At 37.8% G+C, this 21,110-nt stretch overlaps 1 protein-coding gene across 1 annotated transcript; it reads left to right on the top strand.

Moving 5' to 3' along the window:
• Positions 1 to 4,251: 4,251 nt before the first annotated feature.
• On the top strand, positions 4,252 to 5,184 carry LOC118932621 (olfactory receptor 2A2-like). Its single transcript, XM_036926239.2, has 2 exons — positions 4,252 to 4,503; positions 4,549 to 5,184. Exons 1-2 carry the CDS (start codon positions 4,252 to 4,254, stop codon positions 5,182 to 5,184), a joined length of 888 nt encoding a protein of 295 aa, XP_036782134.2.
• Positions 5,185 to 21,110: the final 15,926 nt, after the last annotated feature.

Genomic DNA, 21,110 nt, shown 5'->3' on the forward strand with positions numbered 1-21,110 from the left:
TCAAAGCCTCTGCTACAGTTAGATGCCAGCCCGCACCCCAGCAGCTTTCGCCTGCTGAGCGGGGCAGCTGCTTTCTCATCATCACTTTCCAACAAGGTTGAGTGATGGTCTCCAAATTCGCCCGATTCTTGTTTGAGAAGGAATCTGCAAGTAGGAGAGGCTCCATATGCAGGCATTTCCTCTGGATGAGGCTCTGATGGGGCTGAAAGAATAAAAGGACCTTATATTAAGTAATATAGATGAAGATATTGTTAGATAACCAATTATTAAACAAAATTCTAGTAACAGTTGCAGTTGAACGGAACTTGCTGAAGCAGTGTTAAGAGGTAAGTTTGCCACGTTGTTATTTCTTACTGAAGCTTTCCTAGGTTATCACCCAATCTTGATAATCATTAGACTCAGAAATTACTGTACAAAATAGGATAGAGTGCCAAGCTGGAGTTGGAGAAATAGCATAAAGCTCCCTAGCTCAGTTACGGGATTGCCTTGTTAGAATCTTGCACATACTCAGGCCTTTGTTTTCTGAGCTGCTGCTATTTTATTTATTAAATTGGGAAAGGGAAATTTTATTTAGGCTATCTTAAAATTCTTTTTTTTGATTTCAGTGCTGCATTACTTAAAAGACTTAACATACCTTTACTATTTTTTAAAGTATTTTTGAATGAAATAAAAATACTGTAATGGAGATGAAGATAAAGAATTTACTAATTAAGAAACAAAAATATCTAACCTAAAAAGTCAAGATGTTCCTATACCCATTTTGCATGTTATAATATATGTCCTGTATTTGCAGCAAAATGTAATAATGTTACAAACTTAATGATCATTTATATATACCCTTCAAAATGCAAACATATTTATAGATACATGGGAATCTAGGCTTGTCTAGATTTTGTCCAAACCATCGTTCCTAAAGGGCCACTGCCATCATAATTGATGCCTCCCTTAGGCTGCTATTTTCAAAAATTCAAAATGCTGCCATATGTGTAATGCCTTCAAGTTTCTGTCTTAGGTTATTTTATATTCCTATAAATTAATTTTTTAATTAAGTAGCTTCCCTGGAACTTTCTTGTAAGCATCACTTTAAGCAGGTATAAGACACTAATTCACTTAAGTGTTGCCATTTTCTCTACAGATATATCGTCTATATCTTCAAGGTTATTCAAACATGCCTAATAAAAATGTTCTTAAATTACATGGGTTATTCATAGCATTTTGTAAGAAAGCAGTTTTCAAATGATTAAATTCTAATTGTAAACTTCCTTTTAGTAAAGTAGAGTTCATGTCTTGCTCAAGAGACAGAAACTCATGACAGAAGATGCATATATAAAGAGAGACAGTGTAGAGAAATGTGAATTCAGGAAACTGAAATAATTTTCAGAGTTTGGATGCTGTGATGTTTTTGTGATTTATGACCCTTGAGATATTTTAAAATCCACATGCATACAATGTGATGTCACTATGTGACCAACAAATTACTTTCTTCCATTTAACAATTATTTGTTGAGTTACTGTTTCATCTAGGATCATATCAGCCATTTATTAGAGACATTCTCTTACACAAGGATAAATAATAATTTGTGTGTATATATAGATGACATATATTAATAATTTTCAGAATATTTGTGTTAATCCATTACCATAAAAGAAAATCAAGAAATAGTAATTAAAACCATATTTATCATCTCAAGAGATTTATCTCATATTATCTAGGAAAATGCTACCTTTGTGGAAAACATGCTGTCGTCATGAATGGTAAATGCCATATCACAGTTATGCAACATTTTGTATTGAAGAGCTGTGGTGTTATCATATTAAAATATTATTTAACCTTAATGACTTTATAGGTAAAGACATCTGTGTAATGCATGGTGTAAAGCTTTAAACCTTGAGTCATTCCATGATGTCATTTATTTAGGAAATGGGAAACTTTGAGACTACAAACTGGAATTAAGAAGAAAATAATAGATTAGAAACAAAGTGAGAAATTTGTATCTTTTGGTCTTAAGTAATATGTAAAAAGTCATCTAGGAAGGAAATCCTGAATAGTGGATGTTTAGATAGCTACTTCTGCATGTAACCATTTGGATTCTGGGCAGTAAGAGGCACAGGCAAATGTCCCTTACAGTTGTACAAATCAGTTCCTTTAGCTTAGAGAGTAGATGGCTCAAAACACTGAGCCATTTAAGCAGCCTGCTAGAGATTTAACCCAGTAAACAAAAAGCTATGTACATCGTAGTAAGATTATACTTAAGTTTCGTGAAGTCTCACCTTCCCTTAACTATTCTTATTTTTTCTTGGTATTTAATATGAACATGAGATAAGGATGAACCATTTTATACCAAGGAAGTGCATTTTATACCAAGTTTGACTAAATTATATTAGAATAGGAGTTAGAGTGATAAAGCTGAAGAACTAAAATGGGATATTTTGATAAGAAAAGTGACTTTGAGATTACAGTCATGATTTTTAGAGATCTTTCCACTGAGTGATTTCTTCCCATGATGGTATGTCTTTGTTTTTATTTATTTTTTGCTTATTTGCTTTTTAGAATGGATAGAATGATAGACAGATTTGACTGAGAACTCCGTGTCTTGGAATTCACTATATGAAAATAATAAAAGATACACAAAAATGTATGCATAAAATTTAATCACTGTAGCATTATATTGCACATAACCTAGTTATGAGTTAAATATTAAATTAGTTAAAATATTACTATGCTATAAAATAGAATCTAGCTGTTTAAAGTGTGTTACAGAGAAATATTTCAGCATCAAAAATTACATATGATTCTAAATGAAAACTAACCAATGATACCATTAATATTTTAATTATATATGAAAATATATGTACAATAAATAATGGAACACTATATATACAAATTATTAACAATGATCACTGATAGATATGTTTCACACTATATCTTTTTAGCCTTTTATTGAATTTCATGTTATTCTAGGATACTTTTGAAAACAATGTCAAATTTCATGTGAAGTAGGAACCACTTTTTTCACAAAATGAGGCAAACTATTGAAACTTTAACCTGTAAATATAAAATTACTAAGAGCCTGTGATTATCTAAATATAAAAAAATAAAATAATAAGACTCTGGGATTATAAATATACTTTTCTGTTAAATACACTGCACAGTATCATTCATTTTCCTTAATCTTGATTTAGTAAAAAAGGAAGTCTGTAAAATGTGTTAAGATTGAAGTAAGTTTAATAATCCATTATCCACTTAACAATTTATGTACTGTGTTAAATTATGTACTTTCCAATTAAATGAAGATGTTAGAAATTTGGCAACAATCATGATAAAAATATTATTCAACAGCCAGTAAATCAGTTATTGCCCTGAGAATATGATTCTTCATTAAAAGGAACTAGACCTTCTGATTCCAAGCTGAAGTGGGAAATGTACAAGATGAAGCTACAACAGCTTGGTGAACAGAAATAAGTACTTTAAAATTATTAATTAATCATTTTATAATTGAGATAAATTGGAGCCACAACATTAATCAAACGATCCATAGTAGTATGGCAAGTATTGGGACAAATTAACATTGCTGTGCATTAATGAAAAGCATTAAGAAGGCACATTTTGTTATCCTATCCAAATCTTGAGAATGAGCTAAAAAAATGGGAGGTCTTAAACCCAGATTGAGAAACCTTATGCAAAACACTGGATTGTACTCTTTGGAAATATCAATATCAAGGTAAAGAAAGACTGAGTAACTTTTAGATTAGAGGAGATAAAATATGATATGTGATATTGAATGGCATCTTAGACCAGAGGAACAGAAAATACTGTATTTAGAATAGAGAACCATGTTAATGTTACATTTCCTGATTCTGGTACTTATTCTGAGGATAGATTAGTGAATATTTTTGTTCTTGGAAAAAATTAAGGGTTTAGGAAGAAATTGGCTCTATGGCTGTATGTTACTCTCATGTTTTCATAAAAAAGGATATGTATTTACAGAGAAAAATAAATTATAATGCAAATATGGAAAAGAAATTTGGTGAAATGTATAAAGTACTCTCACCATTTTTGCTAGTTTGAATTACTTCACAATAAAACTTCTAAACAAGGCAAAGAAACAACTGTGGGGAAAACTCAGACAAGTAGGGACAAGCATACAAGCTTCCTTTGAGTTCCTTTTGAGACAAATAACACCAATTTGTATTGATATCTGGCTCTGACTTTTCTATCATGCTTTAGTTTTTGGCCAACTATCGTTAAGAATGGGGGGCAACCAGTCATGGATCACAGAATTCATCCTGGTGGGATTCCAGCTCCGTGCGGAGATGGAAGTGCTCTTCTTCTGCTGCTGCTTTGTGTTATATGTCCTCAACCTGCTGGAAAATGGCCTGCTCTTGGGACTCATCTGGCTAGACGTCAGGCTGCACTCCCCCATGTACTTCTTCCTTTCTCACCTGGCCATCATTGACATGTCCTACGCTTCTAGCAATTTGCCCCATATGCTGGAAAACTTGGTGAAACACAAAAAAACCATCTCATTTGTCTCATGCACTATGCAGATGGTTCTGTTTTTGACTTTTGCTGCTGTAGAGTGCCTGATTTTGGTGGCGATGTCCTATGACAGGTTTGTGGCCATCTGCCGTCCCCTCCAGTACCCTGTCCTCATGAGTTGGAGAGCGTGCACCATCCTGGCCATCACTTCCTGGGTATGTGGATTTTCCCTGGCCCTGGTACATCTAATTCTTTTTCTAAGGTTGCCCTTCTGTGGGTCCCCAGAGGTGAACCACTTCTTCTGTGAAATATTATCTGTTCTCAAAGTGGCCTGTGGTGACACTTGGATCAATGAAATTTTTGTCTTTGCTATTGCTGTGTTTATCTTAGTTGGGCCCCTTTCCCTGATTCTGGTCTCCTATGTGCGCATCCTCTGGGCTGTCCTGAAGATCAAGTCAAAGGAAGGCCGCAGAAAAGCCTTTTCCACTTGCTCCTCCCACTTCTGTGTGGTTGGCTTCTACTTTGGCATAGCCATGATGGTGTACCTGGTCCCAGACAATAGCCAGCAAGAGGAACAGCAGAAAATCCTATCCCTGTTTTATACCCTTTTCAATCCATTGTTGAACCCCCTTGTTTACAGTCTAAGGAATGCTCAAGTGAAGGCTGCCTTCAACAGAGCATTGCAGAAAAAGAAGACATTCTAAAGAAGGATATATTTTAGTTCACAGGATTTTTCCACTTAAGAGATGGGATTACTGGTATAATAAAACTCAAGAAAATTCCCCAAGAATGAGGCATGATAGAAGGACAGGAATTATCAAGTGTAACATCAGCCAGATGGCAGAATAGGAATACCGAGGCCCTCTTCCTCCATGGAGACAATATATAGATTGGCTTGTCTTTGGGAAAACAGCAGAGACCAGTTAAGAGGATACAGCACCCCCAGACAATCGCAAGCCCAAGAAGAGATACAGTAAAGAGATTAGGCGAATGTGTGGCCTTTGCCTGCCCTAGTCATTCCCCATCCCTGGCCTCACGTGACATGATCGGGAGAATTGTCCCAACTCCCAGCTCTCCCTCAGGGGAAGGGGAAGAGTGGGCCATACCTATTGCATTCATTCTTCAGGGGACGCCCTGAAGGGTTGTTTCCTGTCTTGCATGAATACAGACTGAAGGCAATGGCAGCTCAGACACCATGTCAGGGCCACTGAGAAACAGGGCAAGCCCTCCAACTTTTTACAGCTGTAGAGAGATTGTGGCATCTCAGATACACACCAGGGGAAGCAAGTGTTTACAAGCTCCAGACGAGAAGTGGGCAGACCTCTTTGAGAAAATACGTGCACCAGCTCAGAGAAGCTGCATCCCCAGGAAAAGCTGGAAAAGCCACAAGAATTTCTAGAAGGGCTGGATTGCATGAAATCAGTCAGTGAAGACTGGGAGAAGTAGCTGTTTTTCCAAAAGGCCAAACCTCAACTAAAGTTCACAAGGCATACAAAAAAAATTGGGGAAAATATGGACCAATCAAGGGAACAAAACAAATCTCTAGACACCGCCCTAAAAATATTTGGAATCATGAATTACCTGACAAAGAAGCTACTGTAATCATATTAATGATGTTTAATGATCTAAAAGAGAACACAGACATAAATAAAAGGAGGAAAATGATGCATGAACAAAGTAAAAATATCAGAGATAAACATTACAAAAAAGGACCAGATTCTGAAACTGAAGAACAGAATAACTGAATTGAACATTTTACCAGAGGGCCTCAAAAGCAGAAATTAGGAACTAGCTGGAGACAGATGAAAACAAAACACAGCACAGCAAAAAGAGGCTGCGGTAAGCACAGCCTGAGGGTAGCTTCCTGCACAGACTCCTGCACTAAAGGAGACTGCACATCAGCGATCTCCCTTTACACCCCAAAAAGTAGAAAAAGAAAACAAATCCCAAAGTTAGCAGAAATAAGGATATGTGTAGTAAAGATTAGAGCAGAGATCAGTGAAAGAGAATAGAAAAACAATCAACAGAAAACAATCCAGGAGAGTAAGAATTGGTTTTCTGAGAAATCCATCAATATTGACAAACCCTCAGCTAGACAGAACAAAAAGAGGCACTAGAATAGTCAACTTCATAGAAACAAAGTAAAATAGTGGTTACAAGGGGCTGGGAGAGGGAGAAATGGGGGGGGGTTACTGTTTAAGGGGTACAGAGTTTCAGTTTGGCATGAAAAAGTTCTGGGGATGGACAGTGGTGAGGGTTATACATGGTGTGAATGACTGAATGCCACTGATTCATACATTTAAAAATTGTCAAAAATTCTACGGATATTTTTTCCATGATAAAATATTAAGGAAATGCTTTAGCTGGTGACTGTCCAAAATGGTGGTCTTTGCTGATTACATCTCTGTAATGGGAGTGGCTCATTCTGGTTTCACAAGACGAGAGCTTTCGTAGTGGTGACAGTGCAGAGCGGTCTGTTCACAAACGTCCCGTCCACCTGAGAGGTCAATGAAATAAATAAAAAACTCTGCATCACTTGACATGATTTCAGAGTAAATGATGAAAAGCTGTGGAAATCGTTAATCTAGCCAGAATTATATAAACAATTCTAAGACCTATTTCAAGTTATGATGAACGGAATGAAGTCCATTTGAAAATGTTTAAATGGTCCTGGAAGCTAGCGTTTTGAGCATTGATCTAATGTTACATTTATGGGTTTATGATAATTGCCAGTATTGATTCACCGGCAGAGACTCTTGGGTAAATTTTCCTACCACTGTTTTTAATGTTTGAACCAATTTATCTTAAAATGGTTTGGAGTGACACCAGAGGATGTGCGAATGACCTTGAAATAACCGACACTGTTTATCTTTCATGGTGGCAAAACACCCTCTGGATTTATGGAACAAGAGTGAGCAATACTCTCACCAAATAGACGTTAGGCTAATGTTTGCAAAATCAGTAAAGGCTGCATTTCTGTTGCCATCAGCTAAAGCATTTCCTCTAGTTGTGAAAGTATTGTCTTTATTATGGACTTTCACCTATGTAACAGATTTCATGTGCAATTGTATCAGTTAAGTCATTAATGTCCTTTTCTAAAGTGAATGTGCTTGATTTTTAGTTCAATTTCAGGTTTACACAAAACTTGAGTGCTAAGTTCAGAAAGTTCCACATGCTCCCTCACCCCTTCCCACACGGTTTTTCCTATTTTTAACATCTTGCATTGTGTGTTGTACATTTCTTACAATTGATGAGCCAATATCGATCTATTATTATTAACTGAAGTCCATAGTTTACACTGGAGTTTGCTCTGTGTTGTGCTTTGTGTGAGTTTTGACAAATGTGTAATAATGTGCATCCACCATTACAGTATCATATAGAATAATCTCACTGCCCTACAAATATTCTGTGTTCCACCTACTCATCCCTTCCTCTCTCTCCCCAAACTCCTGACAACCACTTATCTTTTTAATATCTCCATAGTTTTACCTTTTCCAGAATGTCATGTAGTTGAAATCACACAGTATGTAGCCTTTTCAGATTGGTCTCTTTGATGCAGCAATATGCCTTTAAGGGTTTTCCATGTATTTCATGGCTTGTCATTTCTTTTTATTGTTGAGTAATATTTCAATCTATGTATGTACTAGAGTTTGTTTACCCATTCACCTGTTGAAGTACATCTTTGTTACGTCCAAGTTTTGATTTTTATGAATAAAGCTGCTATAAACATTTCTGTGCAGGTTTGTGTGTGTTTCAGTTCCTTTGAGTGAACACCAAAGAGTGTGATTTTCTGGGTCACATGGTAACCATATGTTTAATTTTTTAAGAAATCACCCAATTGTCTTCCAAACTGGCTGCACCCTTTTGCAATCTCACCAGCAAATAGTGAGAGTTCCTGCTGCCCCACATCCTTGTCAGCACTTGGTATGTCGGGGTTTGGGGCCTTCACCATTGTAATGACATACAGTGGTGTCCCAATCTCATTTTAATGTGAAATTCCTGAAAACATGCAGCATTGAGTGTCTTTGCAGGTGCTTTCTTTTACCATCTGTATATCTTCTCTGGTGAGGTATCCCTTCATATCTTTTGCCCATTTTTATTTAATAAACTTCAGTTTTAGAGCAGTTATAGATTCATAGCAAATTTGATTGGAAGGTACAGAGATACTCCTTGCAACTCCCTTCACACAAGCATAGCCTCCCCCATTCTTGGCATCCCCCCCAGAGTGGAACATTTGCTATCACTGATGAACCTACATTGGCAGATCATTACCACCCAAAGTGCATAGTTCACATTGCTTCTCTCGTGGTGGTGTGCAAGCTCTGTGTTTGGGCAAGTTTGCAGTTGTGTGCATCCACCATTAGAGTCTCACAAAGCAGTTTCATTGCCCTAAAAACCATCTGTGTTGCACCCTTTCCTGTCTTCCTCCACCACCGCTAATCCTGGCAACCAGTGATCCTTTACCTGCCTCCATAGTCTTGGCTTTGCAAGATGTCATATGGTTGGAATCAGAATTATTCTTTTTCAGATTGGCTTCTTTCATTTAGTCATATGCATTTGAGTTTCCTCTATGTCTTGTCTTTGCTTGATATTTGGGTTCTTTTTGGTAAGGAATAGTATTCTATTGTCTAGATATTTCCAGTTTACTTATCTCTTTATGAACTGCAGGACTTCTTGGTTGATTCCAAGTTTAGGCAATTATGAATAAAGCTGCTTTAAACATCTGTGTGCAGGTGTTTGTGTGACATAAGTTTTCAAATCCATTGAGTAAATACCGAATAGTGCAATTGGTAGATCGAATAGTAAGAATATGTTTAGTTTTTATTATTTTATTATTTTGGTATCATTAATATATAGTTACATGAGCAACATTGTGGTTACTAGATTCCCCCATTATCAAGTGCCCCCGACATAGCCCATTCCAGTCACTGTCCATCAGTGTAGTAAGATGCTATGAAATCACACTTGTCTTCTCTGTGCTGTACTGTCTTACCCGTGACCCCCCACCCCCACATTATGTGTGCTAATCGTAATACCTCTTTTTCCCCCTTAGCCCTCCCTTCCCACCCATCCTCCCCCATCCCTTTCCCTTTGGTAACTGTTAGTCTATTCCTGGGTTCTGTGATTCTGCTGCTGTTTTGTTCCTTCAGTTTTTGCTTTGTTCTTATACTCCACAGATGAATGAAATCATCTGATGTTTTTCTTTCTCCGCCTGGTTTATTTCACTGAGCATAATACCCTCTAGCTCCATTCATGTTGTTACAAATGGTAGGATTTGTTTTCTTCTTATGACTGAATAGTATTCCATTGTGTATATGTATCACATTTTCTTTATCCATTCATCTACTGAGGGACACTTAGGTTGTTTCCATTTCTTGGCTATTGTAAAAAGTGCTGCGATAAACATAGGGGTGCATATGTCTTTTTCAAAATGGGCTCTTGCATTCTTAGGGTAAATTCCTGGATCAAATGGTATTTCTATTTTTAGTTTTTTGAGGAACCTCCATACTGCTTTCCACAATGGTTGAAGTAATTTACATTCCCACCAGCAGTGTAGGAGAGTTCCCCTTTCTCCACATCCTCACCAACATTTGTTGTTCTTTGTCTTTTGGCTGTTGGCCATCCTAACTGGTGTGAGGTGATATCTCATTGTGGTTTTAATTTGCATTTCTCTGATGATTAGTGATGTGGAGCATCTTTTCATGTGTCTGTTGGCCATCTGAATTTCTTTGGAGAAGTGCCTGTTCAGATCCTCTGCTCATTTTTTAATTGGCTTATTTGCTTTTTGTTTGTTGAAGTATGTGAGCTCTTTATATATTTTGGATGTCAACCCTTTATCAGATATGTCATTTAGGAATATATTCTCCCATATTGTAGGGTACCTTTTTGTTCTATTGATGGTGTCCTTTGCTGTACAGGAGCTTTTCAGCTTGATATATTCCCACTTGTTCATTTTTGCTTTTGTTTTCCTTGCCTGGGGAGATATGTTCATGAAAAAGTTGCTCATGTTTATGTCCAAGAGATTTTTGCCTATGTTTTCTTCTAAGAGTTTTATGGTTTCATGACTTACATTCAGGTTTTTTGATCCATTTTGAATTTACTTTTGTGTATGGGGTTAGACAGTGATCCAGTTTCATTCTCTTTCATGTAGCTGTCCAGTTTTGCCAACACCAGCTGTTGAAGAGGCTGTCATTTCCCCCATTGTATGTCCATGGCTCCTTTACGATATATTGCTTGACCATATATGTTTGGGTTAATATCTGGACACTCTATTCTGTCCCACTGGTCTGTGGGTCTGTTCTTGGGCCAGTACTAAATTGTCTTGATTACTGTGGCTTTGTAGTAGAGCTTGAAGTTGGGGCTTGAGATCCCCCCCAACTTTATTCTTCCTTCTCAGGATTACTTTGGCTATTCGGGGTTTTCTGTGGTTTCATATGAATTTTAGAACTATTTGTTTCAGTTCACTGAAGAATGCTGTTGGTATTTTGATAGGGATTGCATTGAATCTGTATATTGCTTTAGGGAAGATGGTCATTTTGATGATATTAATTCTTCCTAGCCAAGAACATGGGATGAATTTCCATTCGTTAGTGTCCTCTTTAATTTCTCTTAAGAGTGTCTTGTAGTTTTCAGGGTATAGGTCTTTCACTTCTTTGGTTAGGTTTATTCCTAGGTATTTTATTCTTTTTGATGCAATTGTGAATGGAATTGTTTTCCTGATTTCTCTTTCTGCTAGTTCATTGTTAGTGTTTAGGAAAGCAACAGATTTATGTTTTTTAATTTTGTATCCTGCAACTTTGCTGAATTCTCATATTAGTTCTAATAGTTTTGGAGTGGATTCTTTAGGGTTTTTATGTACAATATCATGTCATCTGCAAATAGTGACAGTTTGACTTCTTCTTTACCAGTCTGGATGCCTTTTATTTCTTTGTTTTGACTGATTTCTGTAGCTAGGATCTCCAGTACTATGTTGAATAAAAGTGGGTAGCGTGGCCATCCCTGTCTTGTTCCTGATCTTAGTTGAAGAGCTTTCATCTTCTCGCTGTTAAGTATGATGTTGGCTGTGGGTTTACCATATATGGCCTTTATTATGTTGAGGTACTTGCCCTCTATACCCATTTTGTTGAGAGTTTTTATCATGAATGGATGTTGAATTTTGTGGAAAGCATTTGTGGAGATTATCATGTGGTTTTTGTCCTTCTTTCTGTTGATGTGGTGGATGATGTTGATGGATTTTCGAATGTTGTACCATCCTTGCATCCCTGAGATGAATCCCACTTGATCATGGTATATCATCCTCTTGATGTATTTTTGAATTCAGTTTAATAATATTTTGTTGAGTATTTTTGCATCTATGTTCATCAGGGATATTGGTCTGTAATTTTCTTTTTTGGAGAGGTCTTTGCCTGGTTTTGGTATTAGAGTGGTGCTGGTTTCATAGAATGAGTTTGAAAGTATTCTCTTGTCTTCTTTTTTTTGGGAAAACTTGAAGGAGAATAGGTATTATGTCTTCTCTAAATGTCTGATAAAATTCAGCAATGAATACATCTGGCTCAGAAGTTTTGTTCCTGGGTAGTTTTTTGATTACCAATTCAATTTCATTGCTGGTAATTGGTCTGTTTAGATTTTCTGTTTCTTCCTTGGTTAGTCTTGGAAGGTTGTATTTTTCTAGAAAGTTGTCCGTTTCTTCTAGGTTATCAAGCTTGTTAGCATTTACATTTTCATAGTATTCTCTAATAATTCTTAGTATTTCTGTGACGTCTGTCATGATTTTTCCTTTCTCAGTTCTGATTCTATTTATGTGTGTAGATTCTCTTTTTCTCTTAGTAAGTCTGGCTAGGGGTTTATCTATTTTGTTTATTTTCTGAAAGAACCAGCTTTGGTTTCATTGATTTTTTCTATTTTATTCCTCTCAATTTTATTTATTTCTTCTCTGATCTTTATTATGTCCCTCTTTCTGCTGACTTTGGGCCTCATTTGTCTTTCTTTTTCCAGTTTCAATAATTGTGACTTTAGGCTATTTATTTGGGATTGTTCTTCCTTCTTTAAATAGGCCTGGGTTGCTATTACTTTCCTCTTAGAAACTTCCTTTGCTGCATCCCACAGAAGCTGGGCATTATGCTGTTGTCATTTGTTTCAATATATCGCTTGATCTCTGTTTTAATTTGGTTATTGATCCATTGATTATTTAGGAGCATGTTGTTAAGCTTCCATGTGCTTGTGAGCCTTTTTGTTTTCATTGTACAATTTATTTCTAGTTTTATACCTTTGTGATCTGAGAAGTTGGTTGGTAGAATTTCAATATTTTTTAATTTACTGAGGCTCTTTTTGTTGCCTAGTACGTGGTCTATTCTGGAAAATGTTCCATGTGCACTTGAGAAGAATGTGTATCCTGCTGCTTTTGGATGTAGAGTTCTGTAGATGTCTGTTAGGCCCATCTGTTCTAGTGTGTTGTTCAGTGCCTCTGTCTCTTTACTAATTTTATGTCTATTTGATCTGTCCTTTGAAATGAGTGGTGTGTTAAAGTCTCCTAGAATGAGTGCATTGCATTGTATTTCCTCCTTTAATTCTGTTAGTATTAGTTTCACATATGCTGGTGCTCCTGTGTTGGCTGCATAGATATTTAAAATGGTTATATCCTCTTATTGGACTGATCCCTTTATCATTATGTAATGTCCTTCCTTATCTCTTGTTACTTTCTTTGTTTTGAAGTCTATTTTGTCTGATACTAGTACTGCAACCCCTGCTTTTTATTCCCTATTGTTTGCATGAAATATCTTTTTCCATCCCTTCACTTTTAGTCTGCATATGTGTTTGGGCTTGAGGTGAGTCTCTTGTAAGCAGCATATGGTTGGGTCTTGCTTTTTTATCCATTCAGTGACTCTGTGTCTTTTGATTGGTGCATTCAGTCCATTTACATTTAGGGTGATTATCGATAGATATGTACTTATTGCCATTGCAGGCTTTGGACTTGTGTTTACCAAAGGTTCAGGGGTATTTTCTTTACTATCTAACCACCTAACTTAAACTCACTTACTGAGCTATTATAAACACAGTCTGATGATTGTTTATTTCTCTTCCTTCTTATTCTTCCTCCTCCACTCTTTACATGTTAGGTGTTTTATTCTGTACTCTTTTGTGTTTCCCTTGACTGCTTTTGTAAATAACTGATTTTATTTTTTGCCTTTAGTTAGTATTTGGTTGGTGTGCTTTTTTTGCTGTGATTTTATTTTCTCTGGTGACTTCTATTTAGCCTTAGGAGTACTTCCATCTAGAGCAGTCCCTTTAAAAGACCCTGTAGAGGTGGTTTGTGGGAGGCAAATTCCCTCAACTTTTGCTTATTTGGAAATTGTTTAATCCCTTCTTCAAATTTAAATGGTAATCTTGCTGGATATATTACTCTTGGTTCAAGGCCCTTCTGTTTCATTGCATTAAATATATCATGCCATTCTCTTCTGGCCTGTAAGGTTTCTGTTGAGAAGTCTGATGATAGCCTGATGGGTTTTCCTTTGTAGGTGACCTTTTTTCTCTCTCTGACTGCCTTTAAAACCCTGTCCTTATCTTTGATCTTTGCCATTTTAATTATTATATGTGTTGGTGTTGTCCTCAGGTCCCTTGTGTTGGGAGGTCTGTGGGCTTCCATAGTCTGAGAGACTACTTCCTTCCCCAGCTTGGGGAATTTTTCAACAGTTATTTCTTCAAGACACTTTCTATCCCTTTTTCTCTCTCTTCTTCTTCTGGTACCCCTATTATGTGAATATTGTTCCGTTTGGATTGGTCACACTGTTCTCTTATGCTTTCATTCCTAGAGATCCTTTTATCTCTCCCTGCCTCAGCTTATCTATATTCCTGTTCTCTGATTTCTATTCCACTAACAGTCTCTTGCACCTCATCCAGTCTGCTCTTAAGTACTTCTATTGATTGTTTCATTTCTGTTATCTCCCTCTGAACTTTATCTCTTAACTCTTGCATATTTCTCTGCAGCTCCATCAGCATGGTTATAACTTTTATTTTGAATTCTTTTTCAGGAAGATTGGTTACATCTATCTCCCCAAGCCCTCTCTCTGGTGTTGTGTGAGTGATTTTTGACTGGACCAGGTTCTTCTGCCTTTTCATGGTGATGGAAGTGATTACTGGCAAGTGGTGCATGTGTCAGCTGGGAGGACAAAGACCCTTCCTGCTTGCTGGTCACCTTGCCCTTCTGAACTGCCTGTGCCAGTTACCCACACACAGGGAGCAGTCTCTGTGTTAATCCCCTGAGCTGCCGTGGGTGTGACAGCCGTCTGGATGTCCTAGGGCACTGCTGGGTTCACAGGCGCCCAGTGTGTGTTCTCCTGAGAGAATGGTGCCCCTTTATGCCTTCCGGACTTTGTACCAGCTTCCTCTGTGCTGAACAGCTGTGTGCTGGCAGCAGTCTCTGGGTCTGGCCCCGGTAGCTGAGCGCTGGAAGAAGATTCTGTGTGGTTACTGTGGGCGGGGCTGCTCCCCGGCTGCTCTGCAGCAGTGGCGAGTCAGCCAGTTTGCTTGCAGGGGGTGAATGAATGGCAGGCTGCTTATTGCCATGAGGGGCTTCGGAGCTGCATTCCCACTCAGGGGGTTAGGGTGCCTGAAGTTCCTTAAGATTCCCAGCCTGCTGGGTTGAGTGTGCTGGGACAATTTTGTCCACCTGTTAAACCCTTGTCCCTTTAAGACTTTTAAAGCACCTGCTTTTCTTTTGTCCCAGGGGAGCCAGCTGTGGGGACCTGCTCACAGTCTCAGTCTTGGATTTTACTTCTCCATTTCTCTAATATCCAGTACACCATGTATTGTGTGTCTGTGCTCTTGGTACAGAATACTGGGGCTGGTTATTTAGCATTCCTGTGCTTCCACTCCCTCCCCACTCTGATTCTTTTCCTCCTGCCAGTGAGCTGGGGTTGGGGGAGTGCTCGGGTCCTGCCGGGTCATGGCTTTGTATCTCACCCCCTTCATGAGATGCTGAGTTCTCGCAGATGTAGATGTAGCCTGGCTGTTGTACTGTATCTTCTGGTCTCTCTTTTAGGAATAGCTGTATTTGTTGTATTTTCAAAATCTATATGGTTTTGGGAGACGATTTCCACCACCCTACTCACGCTGCCATCTTGAGCGCCTCCCATATATTTAGTTTTATAAGAAACCATCCAACTGCCTTCTAAAGTTGCTGTACCATGTTGCATTCCCTCTGGCAATGAATGAAAGTTCCTGTGGTCCACGTTCTAATCAGCGTTTTGTGCTGTCAATGTTCTGGATTTTAGCCATTCTAATAGACATGTAGTGATATCTTGTTTTAATTTACATTTCTGTAATGATGTATGATGTGTAGCATTTTTTCATATACTTACTTGCCATTTGTTTAACTTGTTTGAAGAGGTGTCTGTGAGGGCTTTTGGTCCATTTTTTATTTGGATTCATTTTCCTACAGTTAAGTCCTGAGTTTTTTTAGAGTTCTTCAGATATTTCAGAATTGAGTCATTTTTCCTCTATGTGCAAAGGTTTTCTCCAGTCAGTTGTTGGACTTTCAATATTCTTAAGTGTTTTTTCCAAAGCAAAAGCTTTTAATTTTAATAAAGTGCACCTTATCAATTTCTTTTTTAATGATGAAGAGTTTTTTATTTTTGGCTTGTTTTGATTATTTTCTTGTGCAAGGACAGGAATGATGACTTCCAAGTTCTTTATACTTTATACTCAAATGAAAACCAGAAATTACCAAATTCTCTTGAATCTTTATTAAGGTGACCACAGAAGTTAGAAATAGATTTATTTTTACAGCAACTGAAAATAAAGCATGATCATTCATATATTTCTTATTACTGCTGAAACATATTACCACAAATTTAGTGTCATAGAACAACACAAACATGTCATCCTAAAATTCCAGAGGTCATAAATTTAACGGGTCTGTTGGTTTATACTTCCTGGAGTCTCCAGGGAACATTCCCTTGTCCTATACATTTTCCAGTCTACTTACATTCTTTGAGTCTATTTTCATAGCTGGCAGCATAGCATGCTCACCCCTCTCTGAACTGCCTCCTCCTTCTAAGAATTCCTGTGAATAAAGAGGACCCTTGTGGATAATCCATGATAATCCCTACATCTCAACATCTTTAAATCACATCTGCAAAGTTCCTTTTTCCATAATCAGTAACATATTCGCAGCTTTCTGAAATTAGGATGTGAATATCTTGCAGAGAGGTCATTATTCTGTCTACCAGATTTCCCAAAGACACAGCTCTTATTCGTAAAGATGTTAACTCTCAAAATGTTAACAATAAATTATCAAGTAATATATTATCTCATTTGGTTGTCACTGCTAAACAATTTCAAGAAAATAATGTGCTAATGTGTCAGGTTTTCTACATCTCTGATTCATTATCTCAACCAACAGGTCATATAATTTACCTGTTCTGCTTTCTATTTGTGAAGCATATATGAAAATACTAATTTGCATTTCTTGAATATTCATGTTTATGCCTTATTTGGATGCAAATGTGCTGGGATAAATAAAAAAATAAATGAAAAATACTGTCAATACCTAATATGACCTGCCCACTGGAGTAACATTTGAGCAACAGTCCTAGAATCAGTAGACAACAAAAACATTTTGGAGAAATGTTTGAGATTAGAGTCATATAAACTATAATCTAAAGAATCTTCCAGTAAGAAACAGAAAAAGAAGTTATTCTCTTCTGAGATTCTGGTTCATACCCAAGGAAATATGAGTAGGAAATCTGGAGGATTATGACACTGGTGAAATAAAGCAGGTGAAGTCTTTCTGAGAGGTCACTTTAGAAGTTTTGAAAATGAGCATTTATTCATTAGCTAAAGCAAAGGGTTTGGTATCTGTGTCTATCACTCAGTCTTGGTGCTGGCAGTTGATAGACTGTGGACAATTTACCTATTTCTCCAGCTTCATAAACCACATTATAATGTGGAGATAGCTATTAAGCAGTTTGTAGGATTGAAGTAGAAAAGCATGTGTGACACACGTACCTGAAGTCCCCAAACATAATAAATGCTAAGCCAACAGCAGTGTCCTATGATGGCCCCACTGCCTTGCATCTCAGTCTCATTTTTCAGAATATGAAGATAATGCATCTTCTTGAGAGGGTTTATTCACTTTGAGGTGGCAAGCAGCACAGATCCCATACATACCTTGTATTAGACATTAGGAAAACTCATATCACATAAGCCATCTTGGGGATAAGAAATTTGAATTAGCAAAACTATTATACATCCAAGTGTTATGTCCTATAAATTGTGATATTTGCCTTAGGTTATAGCCTCTGAGGTGTTTGCAACTCTATTTGCATTCTGTGAGAACCCATCTGCTACTGCCCTTTCCCAAAATATTTCCTCAGGAGATAATCAAACAGGTGATCTTTGTTTCCCTCCAGGGGGAATGTTCATCAAAAACTTTTTTCCCTTAGGAAAGGTATATATAGGTGTAATGACTTATGGGGCCCTCTCAGCAAATCTAAATTCTCAAAAGAGTCATTAGAATTGTTTGTATTGAGCTGATCATAAAATACAACCTTTGCTCCTAGGGTTGAAGAGAACAGCTGTTATTCTCCAACAGTATCAGAAAGTGAAGCAAATATTTTCAACCCTGGGATTTCTCATATGGAGACTGCTAGAAGGAGTAAGTCTTCGTTCAGTGGTAGACTCATTTGCCTCTAGCCTAAAGTAGAATCTGAAGGTAACAGCCATGGTTAACACCACCATAGGTGGCAGGGATTTATTTGCACTGGAAGGTGGTTTGTGGTATGGGTTTATTGCAGTAGGGCAAGGAGACAGCAGAAATCACGTGGGCTATGGTAAGAGAAAAATCACAGCCTGGACACCTGTCTTCCTGAGTCAGAGTTTGTGTTCAAGGCACCTGGACTGGCAAACGAATTCACATGGGGTGCTCTTTGGAACTGGGCTGTGAACGTGGGCATGCTGACTCCATTTGATGTCCTTTTCCACGTCACCTCCAATGTGACTGGGTAATGGAGGTGAGAACAGGCACTAATGTAAAAAGAGTAGGAGACAAAATGAGAGACCTCTTGTCCAGGCTATGGCTGCTGCATTTGGCCCTCTGAACTCAGCCACAGAGATGAGAGGACTTCACACATATAAATGAAGGAATTGATGTGCAGAAATGTTAAATAACTCACCCATAATCACTTATGGAAGAATGTGGTTGGGAATTTGTAACTCTGGATACATCCACCAGCGCAATTCTCATCCTACTAATCTTGATATTATTAACTGGCTGGAAATCGGCCTAAAACCAAAATTTTAGTGACAGTGTCTCTAAGAAAGATTTTATTGCCTTTTATGAAACAAAGAGTTGTGTGCCTTATAACTATTTCTGAGCTATATTCTCCCAGTTTGTTCATGAGTGTTGGTATATATTGTACCATGATAGCATCTGTCTTTTAGGAAAATGTTTTTCTGTTCCCAGAGTAGGATAGGATGAATACCAATGATACTCAGTTTTCTGAGGCTGTCACAGAAATGGAGATACAGTAAAACTCTCAGCTCAAGAAACATTTTCAGAGGTTCCTATGTTATATGTTCAATGGAAACCCCTGCCCAGGTGAGGAAGTGGTCTATTTTTTTTTTATGTCCATGAACTGATGCACTTACATCATTAAAAAATTGAACTGTCCTTCAACCATCAAATGCTTTCATGTTTTCATCTCTTTTCCACTGCTGTAATGACTTAGTGTTCTGTTCTACCTTAACTTTTACTTTTAGTTTTGGTCAATTAAAAAAAATAATATAATGGTAACTGAAATGAGAGATAAATAATTTCATAATTAAAAAAAACTCAATTGAATGAAAAATAATCTAGGAGATAATTTGTGGTGTATAGGAGGAAACTGTCCCTACCCAGTTGAAATAGGTTATCCTTATCTCAATTATTAACTTTCTAGTTTAGAGATTAAATATTTTAATCACTGCTGATTGTTTCTAATAGTGTCTGAAGAGATATATATGTCCCTGATGTTTCTTACCCAATACTTAACACTAGACAATTATTTTTGTAGCTAAATTTAATACCACATACTCAATATACTGCTAGGTAGAATCCTTCCTCACTTGAACACATTTATAGAAAATAAAATGTCTAGGACATCATGGAACCGTTTCTCATAAAGAGACATTGCCCCATCTTAACTGATGATTCTCTTGGGTTCTTGGTTTAAAAACCTCAAAGCTCTACCATACATCGAAACTGTGACTTTAAATTTACTTTAAGAAGTCCTTCTTTTTTGATTTATACAACTTCCTCTTCAGATTTCTCCAAATTCTAAGTGCAAAGCAGATATAAACTACAAAATGCATTTAAGTGTTAAAATATTTTGCATAGTTTTGTAATAGACCAATATTACAGACTGATTCTGTATTTATCCTTAAGAGACAATATATTCTAAGCTGATTAGTTGAATCATTATAGTGTTTCAAATAAAATTATTGTCACCTCATTAACATCTAACAGTAAAAATTTCTTTTAAAGCAAAAATCACAACTTCGCAAAACACAGGTTCAGTATACATTTAGCATTCAATATACGTGTTTTTCATTGAATATGACACACATTTAACAAAAACTTTTTCAGTGTTTTTTACATCACAGTGAACTCTGCTGGGCACTCGAAAGGACAAAAAGAGGTATATGATAATACATGGTCCCGGGATACATTTTATATGATAAACATGGCACGTGAATTCAATTGAATGGACTTCTGCATCAGACTCCTCACTGATCCTGGCTTGAAAAATAACTAGAGATTTATAATGACAATGTAACTATTTTTCCTGATATCCTGACCACGATAGCACATTTAATATCAGCTTATAGAGACTCCTTGCTGTACACGGCACTGAAGACTTGGGTGTATGTGTTCTGTTGCGGCCCCTGACCTGTAGAAGGACTAGAATGGTGTGTGTGAAGGAGGAGCCATTAAGAAAGCTCTAAAAACCTAGAAAGTAAGTAAGATACTAAAACATGGTGTGTCTGGAGTGTGCCTGCCCTTTTGGATTTGAGGGCAGTTAGATCAAGGCAGAGGGTAGAATGAGCCGTGGTCTCAAGACTGGTAATTACAGCAGGATCAAGGTCTGCCTGTTGCTGGATCATCTTAGTTGGGTGCCCTAGAAATGGGCGCTAAGACGGAGTGTGGCATGGAGCATATTTTGGTAGGGATCAAACTCATAGGAGGGGGCGGAAGCAGGAACCCTTCAGCCAAGGCCACGCGCCCCACAGGCGGCTCTGAGACACACTTGGCCACCAGCTCTCCTAGCCTTTCTGGAGCTGCCACAGTCCCGGGCGGAGGCCCTGCTGAGCTGCCGCAGCCTGGGCAGAGCAGGTGGCTGGGGGCGAGCAACCAGCCGCCGGGGTGGAGCCGTCCTGCGAGGGTGTGGATGAATCCGCGGAGGCTGAACCCAAGTTTGAGGGGCCTCTAGTTTCCTTTTTGTTTTTCTCAATGAACCACTTATGAAGTAATATTAAAAATAACTCCAAGGCAGCAGATTATTCCCAGTTTGTGCCGTCTCAGGAGCCAGCGTGGTAGGCGTGCCCATCTGCTCTGACAGCTGCAGGGGAGGGGAGCTCAGGTTTACCAAGTCCA

The sequence above is a fragment of the Manis pentadactyla genome, chromosome 7 (genome assembly GCF_030020395.1).
Source record: "Manis pentadactyla isolate mManPen7 chromosome 7, mManPen7.hap1, whole genome shotgun sequence".
Lineage (NCBI taxonomy): Eukaryota > Metazoa > Chordata > Mammalia > Pholidota > Manidae > Manis > Manis pentadactyla.

Excerpts from the sequence above, each read along its gene's own strand:
- LOC118932621 (XM_036926239.2), top strand. The coding sequence starts at position 4,252 with ATGGGGGGCAACCAGTCATGGATCACAGAATTCATCCTGGTGGGATTC. Across the intron at positions 4,504-4,548 it reads CCCATATGCTGGAAAACTTG|ATGGTTCTGTTTTTGACTTT; the intron begins GTGAAACACAAA and ends TGCACTATGCAG.